At 40.8% G+C, this 14,641-nt stretch overlaps 1 protein-coding gene across 4 annotated transcripts in view; it reads left to right on the top strand.

The window, feature by feature from the left end:
- Nucleotides 1-14,641, top strand: part of LOC126411781 (annexin B9-like) — a 140,536-nt gene that overhangs the window by 115,172 nt on the left and 10,723 nt on the right. For all 4 annotated transcript variants that reach the window (XM_050081393.1, XM_050081392.1, XM_050081390.1 and 1 more), the window contains exon 8: nucleotides 11,870-12,043. In XM_050081393.1, coding sequence (XP_049937350.1) covers nucleotides 11,870-12,043 — 174 coding nt within the window. The remainder of the gene's footprint in view (nucleotides 1-11,869; nucleotides 12,044-14,641) is intronic.

Consider the following 14,641-nt stretch of genomic DNA (forward strand, 5'->3'; position numbering starts at 1 on the left):
CTGTGCATGCTTTAAAGTAAATTGTTGGTAGTTCTATGTTATTCTCCATGCAGTGAGTTATGATTAAAGTTGTCCTGTAATTACATTTTGTGTGTGTATTATCAAAGTTCATTCCACAGTTTGTGCTCCATGTTATGTAACAGGCAAACACAACATTTTTTGATTAGATGAAAACTTAAATTCATGAAATGAAAAGTGGGGAAATAAGTTCATTAACTTGAGAAGTATGGCATACATGACTGCTGTACACAGGATTAAAACAGAAATGCTGTTGTGTGATAATTAAGACACATGGAGAATAAAATTCAAGGCACTGCTGCTAGGAGTATATATCTAGAGTCGTGCTGCAACATGGAGTGTCTGATGAAGGTAAAATGTTCTCTGCCATAGAAATTTCATAGAAAGTAAGGCTAGTGGCAGACAGAAAAGAAAAAGCAGGGTTCATTTGGTTCACCAGTGCCACCAAGCTAAAGCAAAATGCACATCACGTCAGATACAGCTTAAACTTAAATCAATCTATGCATCCAAGAGACCTGTTCACGAAACAGTGGTGCTCACACCCTTAATGATTCACAAAATGCAACCTAGCAGTGAAGTGACCTATCAACTTATTGAATTCTTAGATGCTGTGGACAAGTTCAAGCAATAGATGCCAAATAAGCAGTAATTTTCAGAGTAGGTATTAAAATCCATGGAGAAGAAATAAAAACTTTGAAGTTCGCCGATGACATTGTAATTTTATCAGAGACAGCAAAGGACTTGGAAGAGCAGTTGAACGGAATGGACAGTGTCTTGAAAGGAGGATATAAGATGAACATCAACAAAAGCAAAACAAGGATAATGGAATGTAGTCGAATTAAGTCGGGTGATGCTGAGGGAATTAAATTAGGAAATGAGACAGTTAAAGTAGTAAAGGAGTTTTGCTATTTGGGGAGCAAAGTAACTGATGATGGTTGAAGTAGAGAGGATATAAAATGTAGGCTGGCAATGGCAAGGAAAGCGTTTCTGAAGAAGAGAAATTTGTTAACATCCAGTATTGATTTAAGTGTCAGGAAGTCATTTCTGAAAGTATTCGTATGGAAGTGAAACATGGATGCTAAATAGTTTGGACAAGAAGAGAATAGAAGCTTTCGAAATGTGGTGCTACAGAAGAATGCTGAAGATTAGATGGGTAGATCACATAACTAATGAGGAGGTATTGAATAGAATTGGGGAGGAGTGGAATTTGTGCCACAACTTGACAAAAAGAAGGGACTGGTTAGTAGGACATGTTCTGAGGCATCAAGGGGTCACAAATTTAGCATTGGAGGGCAGCGTGGAGGGTAAAAATTGTAGAGGGAGACAAAGAGATGAATACACTAAGCAGATTCAGAAGGATGTAGGTTGCAGTAAGTACTGGGAGATGAAGCAGCTTGCACAGGATAGGGTAGCATGGAGAGCTGCATCAAACCAGTCTCAGGACTGAAGACAACAACAACAACAACAACAACAATGCTGCTTCACAGTTTTCCAGGTAGCTACAATTACTTCAGATGTGCTATTGAATCCTGTGATAATCTACTAGGGGTTACAATGCTTAAAGTAAAAATCTTGGAAGAACACAAAGTGAGAGTGCGCAATGTTTTAACAACCATGTAAACATTTCTTGAAAAACCTAATAAGTTCTGATTATATATAAAAACAAAGATGAGGTAACTTACCAAACGAAAGCTCTGACAGGTCGACACACAAACAAACACAAACATACACACAAAATTCAAGCTTTCGCAACAAACTGTTGCCTCATCAGGAAAGAGGGAAGGGGAGGGGAAGACGAAAGGAAGTGGGTTTTACGGGAGAGGGTAAGGAGTCATTCCAATCCCGGGAGCGGAAAGACTTACCTTAGGGGGAAAAAAGGACAGGTATACACACGCACATATCCATCCACACATACAGACACAAGCAGACATATTTAAAGACAAATAGTTTGGGCAGAGATGTCAGTCGAGGCAGAAGTGTAGAGGCAAAGAAGTTGTTGAAAGACAGGTGAGGTACGAGTGGCGGCAACTTGAAATTAGCGGAGATTGAGGCCTGGCGGATGACGAGAAGAGAGGATATACTGAAGGGCAAGTTCCCATCTCCGGAGTTTGGATAGGTTGGTGTTGGTGGGAAGTATCCAGATAACCCGGACGGTGTAACACTGTGCCAAGATGTGCTGGCTGTGCACCAAGGCATGTTTAGCCACAGGGTGATCCTCATTACCAACAAACACTGTCTGCCTGTGTCCATTCATGCGAATGGACAGTTTGTTGCTGGTCATTCCCACATAGAATGCATCACAGTGTAGGCAGGTCAGTTGGTAAATCATGTGGGTGCTTTCACACGTGGCTCTGCCTTTGATCGTGTACACCTTCCGGGTTACAGGACTGGAGTAGGTGGTGGTGGGAGGGTGCATGGGACAGGTTTTGCATCGGGGGCAGTTACAAGGATAGGAGCCAGAAGGTAGGGAAGGTGGTTTGGGGATTTCATAGGGATGAACTAACAGGTTACGAAGGTTAGGTGGACGACGGAAAGACACTCTTGGTGGAGTGGGGAGGATTTCATGAAGGATGGATCTCATTTCAGGGCAGGATTTGAGGAAGTCGTGTCCCTGCTGGAGAGCCACATTCAGAGTCTGGTCCAGTCCCGGAAAGTATCCCGTCACAAGTGGGGCACTTTTGTGGTTCTTCTGTGGGGGATTCTGGGTTTGAGGGGACGAGGAAGCGGCTCTGGTTATTTGCTTCTGTACCAGGTCGGGAGGGTAGTTGCGGGATGCGAAAGCTGTTTTCAGGTTGTTGGTGTAATGATTCAGGGATTCCGGACTGGAGCAGATTCGTTTGCCACGAAGACCTAGGCTGTAGGGAAGGGACCGTTTGATGTGGAATGGGTGGCAGCTGTCATAATGGAGGTACTGTTGCTTGGTTTGATGTGGACGGACGTGTGAAGCTGGCCATCGGACAGATGGAGGTCAACGTCAAGGAAAGTGGCATGGGATTTGGAGTAGGACCAGGTGAATATGATGGAACCAAAGGAGTTGAGGTTGGAGAGGAAATTCTGGAGTTCTTCTTCACTGTGAGTCCAGATCATGATGATGTCATCAGTAAATCTGTACCAAACTTTGGGTTGGCAGACTTGGGTAACCAAGAAGGCTTCCTCTAAGCGACCCATGAATAGGTTGGTGTACGAGGGGGCCATCCTGGTACCCATGGCTGTTCCGTTTAATTGTTGGTATGTCTGGCCTTCAAAAGTGAAGAAGTTGTGGGTCAGGATGAAGCTGGCTAAGGTAATGAGGAAAGAGGTTTTAGGTAGGGTGGCAGGTGATCGGCGTGAAAGGAAATGCTCCATCGCAGCGAGGCCCTGGACGTGCGGAATATTTGTGTATAAGGACGTGGCATCAATGGTTACAAGGATGGTTTCCAGGGGTAACAGATTGGGTAAGGATTCCAGGCGTTCAAGGAAGTGGTTGGTGTCTTTGATGAAGGATGGGAGACTGCATGTAATGGGTTGAAGGTGTTGATCTACGTAGGCAGAGATACGTTCTGTGGGGGCTTGGTAATCAGCTACAATGGGGCGGCCGGGATGATTGGGTTTGTGGATTTTAGGAAGAAAGTAGAAGGTAGGGGTGCGGGGTGTCGGTGGGGTCAGGAGGTTGATGGAGTCAGGTGAAAGGTTTTGCAGGGGGCCTAAGGTTCTGAGGATTCCTTGAAGCTCCGCCTGGACATCGGGAATGGGGTAACCTTGGCAAACTTTGTATGTGGTGTTGTCTGAAAGCTGACGCAGTCCCTCAGCCACATACTCCCGACGATCAAGAACCACGGTCGTGGAACCCTTGTCCACCGTAAGAATGACGATGGATCGGTCAGCCTTCAGATCACGGATAGCCTGGGCTTCAGCAGTGGTGATGTTTGGTGTAGGATTAAGGTTTTTTTAAGGAGGATTGAGATGCAAGGCTGGAAGTCAGAAATTCCTGGAAGGTTTGGAGAGGGTGATTTTGAGGAAGAGGAGGTGGGTCCCGCTGTGACGGAGGACGGAACTGTTCCAGGCAGGGTTCAATTTGGATGGTGTCTTGAGGAGTCGGATCATTAGGAGTAGGATTAGGATCATTTTTCTTCGTGGCAAAGTGATACTTCCAGCAGAGAGTACGAGTGTAGGACAGTAAATCTTTGACGAGAGCTGTTTGGTTGAATCTGGGAGTGGGGCTGAAGGTGAGGCCTTTGGATAGGACAGAGGTTTCGGATTGGGAGAGAGGTTTGGAGGAAAGGTTAACTACTGAATTAGGGTGTTGTGGTTCCAGATTGTGTTGATCGGAATTTTGAGGTTTTGGAGGGAGTGGAGCTGGAAGTGGGAGATTGAGTAAATGGGAGAGACTGGGTTTGTGTGCAATGAGAGGAGGTTGAGGTTTGCTGGAAAGGTTGTGAAGGGTGAGTGAGTTGCCTTTCCGGAGGTGGGAAACCAGGAGATTGGATAGTTTTTTTGAGGTGGAGGGTGGCATGCTGTTCTAATTTACGCTTGGCCTGTAGGAGGATGGTCTGAACAGCCGGTGTGGATGTGGGAGAGGAAAGATTAAGGACTTTTATTAAGGATAGGAGTTGACGGGTGTGTTCATTGGCTGAGTTGATGTGTAGGTGAAGGATTAAGTGGGTGAGGGCAATGGATCTCCAACTGTCCAATGGCCAACTTCACACATCCGTCCACATCAAACCCACCAACAAGCAACAGTACCTCCATTATGGCAGCTGCCACCCATTCCACATCAAACGGTCCCTTACCTACAGCCTAGGTCTTCGTGGCAAACGAATCTGCTCCAGTTCGGAATCCCTGAATCATTACACCAACAACCTGAAAACAGCTTTCGCATCCCGCAACTACCCTCCCGACCTGGTACAGAAGCAAATAACCAGAGCCGCTTCCTCGTCCCCTCAAACCCAGAATCCCCCACAGAAGAACCACAAAAGTGCCCCACTTGTGACAGGATACTTTCCGGGACTGAACCAGACTCTGAATGTGGCTCTCCAGCAGGGATACGACTTCCTCAAATCCTGCCCTGAAATGAGATCCATCCTTCATGAAATCCTCCCCACTCCACCAAGAGTGTCTTTCCGCCGTCCACCTAACCTTCGTAACCTGTTAGTTCATCCCTATGAAATCCCCAAACCACCTTCCCTACCCTCTGGCTCCTATCCTTGTAACCACCCCCGGTGTAAAACCTGTCCCATGCACCCTCCCACCACCACCTACTCCAGTCCTGTAACCCGGAAGGTGTACACAATCAAAGGCAGAGCCACATGTGAAAGCACCCACGTGATTTATCAACTGACCTGCCTACACTGTGATGCATTCTATGTGGGAATGACCAGCAACAAACTGTCCATTCGCATGAATGGACACAGGCAGACAGGGTTTGTTGGTAATGAGGATCACCCTGTGGCTAAACATGCCTTGGTGCACAGCCAGCACATCTTGGCACAGTGTTACACCGTCCGGGTTATCTGGATACTTCCCACCAACACCAACCTATCCAAACTCCGGAGATGGGAACTTGCCCTTCAGTATATCCTCTCTTCTCGTCATCCGCCAGGCCTCAATCTCCGCTAATTTCAAGTTGCTGCCACTCGTACCTCACCTGTCTTTCAACAACTTCTTTGCCTCTACACTTCTGCCTCGACTGACATCTCTGCCCAAACTCCTTGTCTTTAAATATGTCTGCTTGTGTCTGTATGTGTGGATGGATATGTGCGTGTGTATACCTGTCCTTTTTTCCCCCTAAGGTAAGTCTTTCCGCTCCCGGGATTGGAATGACTCCTTACCCTCTCCCTTAAAACCCACTTCCTTTCGTCTTCCCCTCCCCTTCCCTCTTTCCTGATGAGGCAACAGTTTGTTGCGAAAGCTTGAATTTTGTGTGTATGTTTGTGTTTGTTTGTGTGTCTATCGACCTGCCAGCGCTTTCGTTCGGTAAGTCACCTCATCTTTGTTTTTATATATAATTTTTCCCACGTGGAATGTTTCCTTCTATTATACTAATAAGTTCTGAGTGTGATAGTGACAAATTAGAACAAAAATCAAAACAAAAAAGTAAAAACTCAGCATACAAATGCAGCTTTTTTAACAAGAAGGGATACAAAGATGCAAGTGCTTTTTCAAGAAACGAAGTGTAAAAGGTGCCAACAATGTGGATAAAGCTCATTGCTATTTCTCTATGAATGAGGCCATAAAAAACTAAACTCTGTCTGAACAGGCCATGAAGGCCCAACGGTACCGACCGGCCACTGTGTCATCCTCAGCCCACAGGTGTGATGCGGATACAAAGAGGCATGTGGGCAGTACACCACTTTCCTGGCCGTATGTCATTTTATGAGACCAGAGGTGCTACCTTCCAATCAAGTAGCACCTTAGTTTGCCTCGCAAGGGCTGAGTGCACTCTGCTTGCTAACAGTGCTTGGCAGACCTGATGGTCATCCATCCAAGCTCTAGCCCACGTCGGTGATCTGACGAGAACCGGTGTTACAGATGCGGCAAGGCCATTGGCATGTGTGAGTGAGCTTGCTTCATGGTTTTGTGACTCCATGTTATGGTGTGTGGGTAGTGGTTGCCCATCTCACATGTGCAAAGATCCAAAAGTATTCACATATGAGAGAAGCATAAGGGAGTTTAATGCTTGCAGACAATAGTATTATGTAAGTAACAGCTAAAAGTGATGTAAACAACTGCAGACACTCCATAATGCTGGAAACCACTTTCTACATGCTCATTTCAGTGGTAACAGTTGTGGACATCTACCATACAGTGACATTTATGCAGTAATGAAATATACTTATGGTAAAGTCAAAGTGATTACAAACAGATTTGGTAATTTGTTTTACTTACAAAAAAAGTCTAAGCTGAAAGTTACAAAAAGTGATATGCAAGTATTGCATGGTCAGTTAGACCATCTGAACTCATGAGATATGAGCAAAATCCATAAGTGACAGGTTGGAAATTGAGTGATGTTGATCTCACTAGATGCAGTGTCTTATCACATCCACTACCTTCATTAGATGAGAAGGGAACTCAAATGGACTTCTGACACAACCACACTTTGATTATGTCTGGGGGCCATTGCGAGAAATATCTCAAGATAGTGCAAAATTTTTTGTGGTGCTTATAGCAACCATAGCAGATAATGCCATATCTGTTTCCTTTGACATTAAGGAGAAGTTGTTGACAAATTTGTTGAATTGAAAAGCCTAGTTGAAAGTCACTTGTCATGAAATTAGATACTTTTCACACAACAGTAAGAAGTACTCCAACGAAAGAGTGGATTCCTTCTAGGAATGGTAGGAATACAATGGTATCTAACAGTCCAGTCATCGCAGCAGAGTAGTGGTGTCAAATGAAAGACCATTTGTTGGTGAAGTAGCTCACTGCATGTTTCTGGAGTCAGGACTACTACCATCATTTTGGACCAAAGCCATCAACACAGCTAACTATGTTCAAAATCATGTGTAAGCAAAGAAGTGTCTAATGAAAGGTGGCTGAAGAGGAATCCTTGCTTATCTCATCTTTGTACTTTGGGTCAAACTGCCAAATAAAAGGAAAGTTGCATGAGGATATAAGCAGTGGCCTGGAGTGGACTTTGCCCGGTCCAAGAATAGTCAGTTAGACTACTCACGGCTTTGTTAAATTAAACACGCGTATCTTACAACTGAATATCACCACATTTCTCAGTGGTGACATTTACACACGAATATTTATTGAATAGCTTTACTTGGCTAAATTCTTACTAAAGATGAAAGATGTGGAGAAAGACAGTCACATAGTGAAGAAGGCAAATGACATGCTGCAGACATTGAAATATAGTGATAAGATGTGTGAATTAGCAAAGCCATTTATGTGCTATGCCAAGCTGGTTGACAGTGGTATGCAGAGTTAAATGCACCCCTAACATCAGTTGGTTTTCATCCAAAAAGTTCAGATCCCTATATGTTAAGAGGCACTATATGAAAACATCCAATCTTCTTACTTAAGTAGGTAACATGTAATTTCATAAGCAGACTGAGAAAAGGCAAAAAAAATAAAGGAGGAGTTATCTGCCAGCTCTTACCTCAAGAACTTGGGTGCCATTAAGGAAAAGCAATCTTTTAACAAAATTACATTACATCAAACTGGCTATATCAGGAGTTTCACAGCTATTCAGAATGGATGACTGCAAACCAGTAAGCATTACATTGGTGACTGGGAGCAAGTTGGACCAACAGCTATGAGTGCCTGACATGCTAATCATCATCCATTTGCAGAACTGGTTGGATCATCATTGTACATCGCCATGGGTACTCGATCTGACATTTTCTATGTAGTCATTAAGCAAAGCCATTGCAATTCAGTTGTGATTTTATTCATTGGCAAGTGGTTAAGTGAATCCTTTGATATCTCAAAGGAACCATGGATAAAAAACTGGCCTACATCAAGAATAAGGAAGAAATTTTTGGATTTGCAGATGCTGATAGGAAGTAGCATTCAGTCTACAGCTTCATCTTTCCCAGATCAGCAATCTCATGGTGTTAACGTAAGTAGAGTGCCACAACTCTTCACTCAGCTGAAGCAGATTACATGAACTTCACCAAAGCAGCAAAGGAAGTGATCCAACTGTCAGCATTAATGGAGGAGTTGGGTTTATGAAAACTATCAGACATCACCATGTTTGGTGACAACTGGAAAATTAGCACTTAAGTTTTTCACTCAAAGCTAAAACACATTAACATCAAACAGCACTTCATACTTTAAGCCCTACAATGTATCTGCTGAAACTGAAATATCAGTAAACAGAAGATATGATGGCTGATACACTGACAAAGGTTCTTCTGCCCAAAAGCACTAGAAATGTGTTGGACTTCAATCCTAGCATCATGAACTTAAGACTCAGTTCTTAATTTATAGTTGTCTGCAAAAATTGAGGGTGTGTGAAGAGTCAAATTTTACTGTCATATTGTTTGTGTCTATAGATGTCATTATTACATGTTTTCATGTCAGTTGTTTGTAGTTGCGTGCTATTCTCCATGCAGTGAGTTTTGAATGGAAGTTGTTCCATAATAGTGTGTCATGCTTGTATTGTCAAACTACATTTGAACAATATGATGCTGCAACTTACCAAATCAGAAAGCACTGGTAGATAGACACAATAAAACACACACACACACACACACACACACACACACTCTCTCTCTCTCTCTCTCTCTCTCTCTCTCTCTCTCTCTCTCTCTCTGCACATATGACCTTTACACATGTCTGCTTGTGCCCTGTGTGTGTGTGTGTGTGTGTGTGTGTGTGTGTGTGTGTGTGTGTGTGTGTTGTTGTCTCTATCAACGTACCAATGCTTTCGATGGTGTTTGTTTCAACCTGAGACAACTAAATAGCTTAAATCTTAAATAGTGCATTGTATGAAGAAAGAAATGTACTAGGTGAAAAGTTATTAGTAAAGGGGACATCTGTCTGTGCTACAACTGGGCACATGGGTGGGGTCAACTTTGTGTTTTCAAATGGGAACCACCATTTTTATTGCATATTCAGATTCTATGCCCAAAAGTACGTATGGTTTAGTTAAACTTGTTTTCCATTTGTGGCAGATGGCACTGTAATCAACAAATATGAAATGTGCCTATTTTAGCAGTTGAGAACCAACACATTTGGTTTGAAATTTCATTTACAGTGTAAATGTAAATCTTTGTGTGTGTTAATGGGTTCGAAATTTACTTTAGTGTTGCAGATTTGATTGTACTGTACAATATGGTTAGTAATTTCAGTGTATGGTTAGAAATTATATTTAGCATGATCAAGGAATGATGATGTGGACATAAGTTTCCTCTCCCATCACAATGCATGGTATCGGTGAGTCCCCTTGCCTCTCACCAGTGGGATGCCTGATTTTGGTGAGCATGTGAGGGTTTGCACGATGTGGGTATCCATAGTAGGTGTGCCTACCACTACCAGTTCATGGACATTTTACCTTATTACAGTGTTCGTAGTTTGCTTTTTTGCCAGTAGCTGTGTAGCAACCAGTTTGAGAATTACAGTGGTTGGACAGAAACACACACCGAAATCAGTCACCCTGCTGGCACCTAAAGGAAGCGTTCGGATTGTTTGGGGAGAATTGACCTCCGAAGGGAACAGAAAACGAAGTTACCATTGAAGTAGCTTATTTGCCAGTAATGTCTGGCTAACCACGTTATTTGTACTGTAAAATCACGTTTGCAACACTCAAGTAACTTTCCAGTATCAGTGTTAGACTGTTAGACTGTTAAAACACAAAGGTTTAGATTTACATAGTAAACAAAATGTAGAACCAAAAGCACTGCAAAAAGACATTCTTGGGATTTGTCAATTACAGTGCCATCGCCCATGAACAGAAAAGAATGGTTTGAGTAAACTATGTGTAATTTTTGGTATAGAATCCTAATATTCAATAGAAATTGGGGGTTCCCATTTAAAAACACAAAGCTGACCACACCCATGAAGGATGGGTGGTTCGGAGGTGGACAGTTTTAGCATTCACTAGTATTATCTTTTCACCTTGAACATTTTTTTTCATACAATACACCATTTTTAGTATATTTAGTTGTCTCAAATTAAAGCAAACACCCTATACAAATAGGACATTGTAGTTGGGCTTTCCATGCCCTTGAAGTGCATCATTCTCTCCTAGACAGTATCTGGAAGGCACCTGTACTATAGCAGATGGCAGAGTAGTTAGTATACACTACCTGTACTGCCACCCACCTTCCGCATTTGCCACTGTCTATGACTCAGCCTAGTTTTTAGATACATCAAACAGAATTCACACACACAACATGGAATTCTTTAACCCGTTACTACATATTTTTGTGTTTTATCATTTAGTGTGATGTTTCGAGATTTTGCATAACAATCGTAGAGGGAGACCGAGAGATGAATACACTAAGCAGATTCAGAAGGATGTAGGTTGCAGTAGGTACTGGGAGATGAAGAAACTTGCACAGGATAGGGTAGCATGGAGAGCTGCATCAAACCAGTCTCAGGACTGAAGACAACAACAACAACAACAACAACATGTATATTGTTTCCTGTTGTTGAACACAATTGAAGAAACAATGTTTTTAAAAACAGCTATTGTTTTGAGTTTTACTCTCTTGGAGAGATTGCATGACATTTGTAAGGCTACACATGCAAGGTGAATAGCTGTTTCTACAAAAACTCTAACAAATGCGTAGTGGGTACTGTTAATGTTTTGCTTGTGGACACCTATGGACTCTTGTTTTTATTTACACACAAAATGTAGTTTTATCATTTGAATCAGAAATAATAAAATGACAAATAAGTCTATGAATACAGGTTACAATGTCATTAAATATAAATAATTTAAACTGTTACATGTTGGAAGATAGAGATAATCAGCTGATATGCTTTGTCCTGGATACATGTTACTGTTCTGCAGGTGGGTAACAGTACAACTAGTTAAGACTAATAAGTAATGATTTAGTTGTTAGTGTTAGCAAAGTTTCACTTTACAGAAAAGTCCTTCCATAAAATTATTTTGAAAATTATTTTGACTGCCCAGCAAAGGTTTGTTATTTTATTAAGTGTGTGAAGTATATTGACCATTGTATACAAGGACACCTCTTTAATATAATAGTGTCATTAGTGTTGTTGAAGATACTAATTTACTCCAAGGTGAGATCTGTTTACGTTCCCCCCTGTCTTAAACTTAAAGGTGAAAATATCAGTAGGCTTGTCATCTACTTTCAGAATTAGAACTGGTTTATAAAAAAAAGGGAATAATCTAGTGTTTCTGAAATCATAAATTTGTTAAAATTCCTCTTACTGTGTGGTTTTTTTCTTGCAGGAGAGCTGCGCTTTGGGACTGATGAGTCAACATTCAATGCTATTCTGTGCTCTAGAAGTTATCCACAGCTGAGACAAATCTTCATTGAGTACGAGCGCATTACTGGTCACGATTTTGAAAAAGCTGTCAAGAATGAATTTTCGGGTGATATTGAAGCTGGATTATTGGCTATAGGTGAGATAAGGATTGAAAAATTAAAGACCGCTCAAAGGAAATTGAGAAAACTGTAGATTTTATGTATAGCATAATGTAGTAGAAACCATATTGTGTTCACCATCATCGAGTGACTGTGATTACTATCAGCTACAACTTTCTGGTTGGACGAGATTATGCTTTTAGGCACAAATAGATATACAGATGTATGTTTGTTAGGCTTTCAACATGTTCACCATGCAGCTGGCTTTGTCAATTGAAGTTGATTGCATATAGTTTTTAACACATTTACAAATTGACAATTCTCATTGCAAAATTTACATTCTACAATATACACAATCATGTCTAACTAAATACATCATCTCTTCCATTACATATCTGCATATTAATTACAGAAATGTGAATACATTTTCTTCCAATGTAACATTATGTATATGGTATGTCTAAGTTCTTTGTAAATGATAGTTTATTGTGATTAAACACCTAAGATACTCTTACCTACTATTAAGGAGGATGTCCCCAATTATATATGTCCTTCGTTACTTTGAAAGTATTCTTCCACTGAATAATATGCCATATTTTTTACACCATACTTCTACAACTACCATAAATTTACATGCAGTGAAGATTTTTACCGATTGTGGCAGTTCATTGTCCATCTTCAGATTTAGGTGTTTGTGGCTATTATGTATCAGCGACAGGGTCGAATAAGTTATGTTTAGCATGTAGTTGTTTGTGGAACGGTGCATATGTACATTCATTCTTGGCACAAATTTCTTTATATTTTATATGTAGGCCCAATGGTACCGACCAGCCACCGTGTCATCCTCAGCCCACTGGTGTCACTGGATGTGGATATGGAGAGGCTTGTATAAAGGCTTGGGATTGTTATGATATAGAGTTGACTGAAGTTTTTTTACGGGCTTCTGTAGGACCCAATCCTTGAATACACCTGATGGCTTTTTTGTGCCATCTGAAAACACACTTTTTACGTAGAGAATTTCCACATGACAGTAGCCCTTGCTGAAACTGTCTCTGAAAGAATGCATGGTAGCAGAGAATCAGCAATTTTTTTTATTAATAGGAAACCTCAGTTTATATAGCAGAAAAATCACAAGTGCACATTTACCAGTTAAATATTTTGTGTTCTTACTCTTACTCTTAGTCTTTGGTCTATTGAAGTGCAACAGTATGAAACTTTCTTCTTTTTGAGCATTTAGATTAAAATATAGTTCCTCTGTATTCATTTCATTTATACATAGCTGGTTAACTTTATGCCGTTGACTACTTTTCCAAATAGTTCCTTTTTTTGTCTAAAACTACCTGCATATTCTCCCGCAGATGAAATCATATTCATATCAGCGTATAGAACATTTTTGCACACTGTATGGTTTGAGAAGCGATTAACGTATATAGTAGAAAGGGGGTGGCCCAAGGACAGAGCCTAGGGGGAATTCTCTCTTAATTTTCCTTAGTTTTGACATGTAGTTGTTGTCATGCACAAATTGTTGCCTGTTGCTTAGGTAAGATTTAGTTAAATCTAAAAACCATAGTAGTCTAGTTTCTTTGCAATAGTCTCATGTGACAAAGAATCCAAAGCTTTCAATAAATGTAATACAGGACACAAGTTTCTATCATAACCATTGTCAGATCTGGCCCCTTTCTTTCACAATGGTTTCACAATAGCATATTTTGGTCTGCCTTGAAAAATGCCCTTTTTCAGTGAGCTATTACATATGTGACTCAGAATCCTACTTATCTGTTGGAAACAAGTTTGTAGTACTCGGTTGGAAACACCACAAATTCCATGCAAGCTTTTACTTGTGAGTGAGTGAATTTAGTTTCTTAATTTCAGTAGGAGAAGTGGGTTTAATTTCAGTGTTACCAAATTGCATATATATTGCCTCTTTCACATATAGCCTTGCATTTCCTAATGACTAGCTGGATCCTATTTTCTGTAAAACACTTAAAAATGGTTATTAAAAATATCTTCTACTTCTGATTTTCACTTAAAAAACATTTCGTTAAGTTTGATAGCACAGTCTTCCTGTGCTCTTGGCTGCCCTGTTTCCCTTTTGACAACATTCCAGATTATTTTAATTTTATTATCAGAGGTGCTAATCTAACTTTTTAATAACATTTATTAATGTTTGTTTCTAGATCATTACTTCTTCTAGCTATGATACATTTCCCTTTTCTGTTTGCAAGTTGTTTTTATCCCTTTAGTAAGCCATGGCTTTTGAGATGGTTTTGTACAATTATATTTCACTTACAGAAACTGTTCTCAAAGATACTTGCAAAGGTATCATGGAATAGGTTAAATTTTAAATTATCATCAGGTTCCCTGTACACCTTATCCCGTTCTAACTGTTGCAAGCTTTCCCTAAAATTTACAAATGTTAAAGCACAATTGAAATTGCTATTTTGGAGAACTGTTTTGCATAACTGAATGGTGCCATGTCACATACAATAACTAGCTTTCGGTCATGATGAGACAACCATTCTTAACACGAAAATTTTTTGTTTTGTTAGATTTATCTTGGTCTATAAAAATATTATCTTTCAGTGTGCTGTTATCTTTCAGTGTGCTGTTTTCCTGTACCATCCAAGTAGAAAGAA

The sequence above is a fragment of the Schistocerca serialis genome, chromosome 1 (assembly GCF_023864345.2).
Source record: "Schistocerca serialis cubense isolate TAMUIC-IGC-003099 chromosome 1, iqSchSeri2.2, whole genome shotgun sequence".
Lineage (NCBI taxonomy): Eukaryota > Metazoa > Arthropoda > Insecta > Orthoptera > Acrididae > Schistocerca > Schistocerca serialis.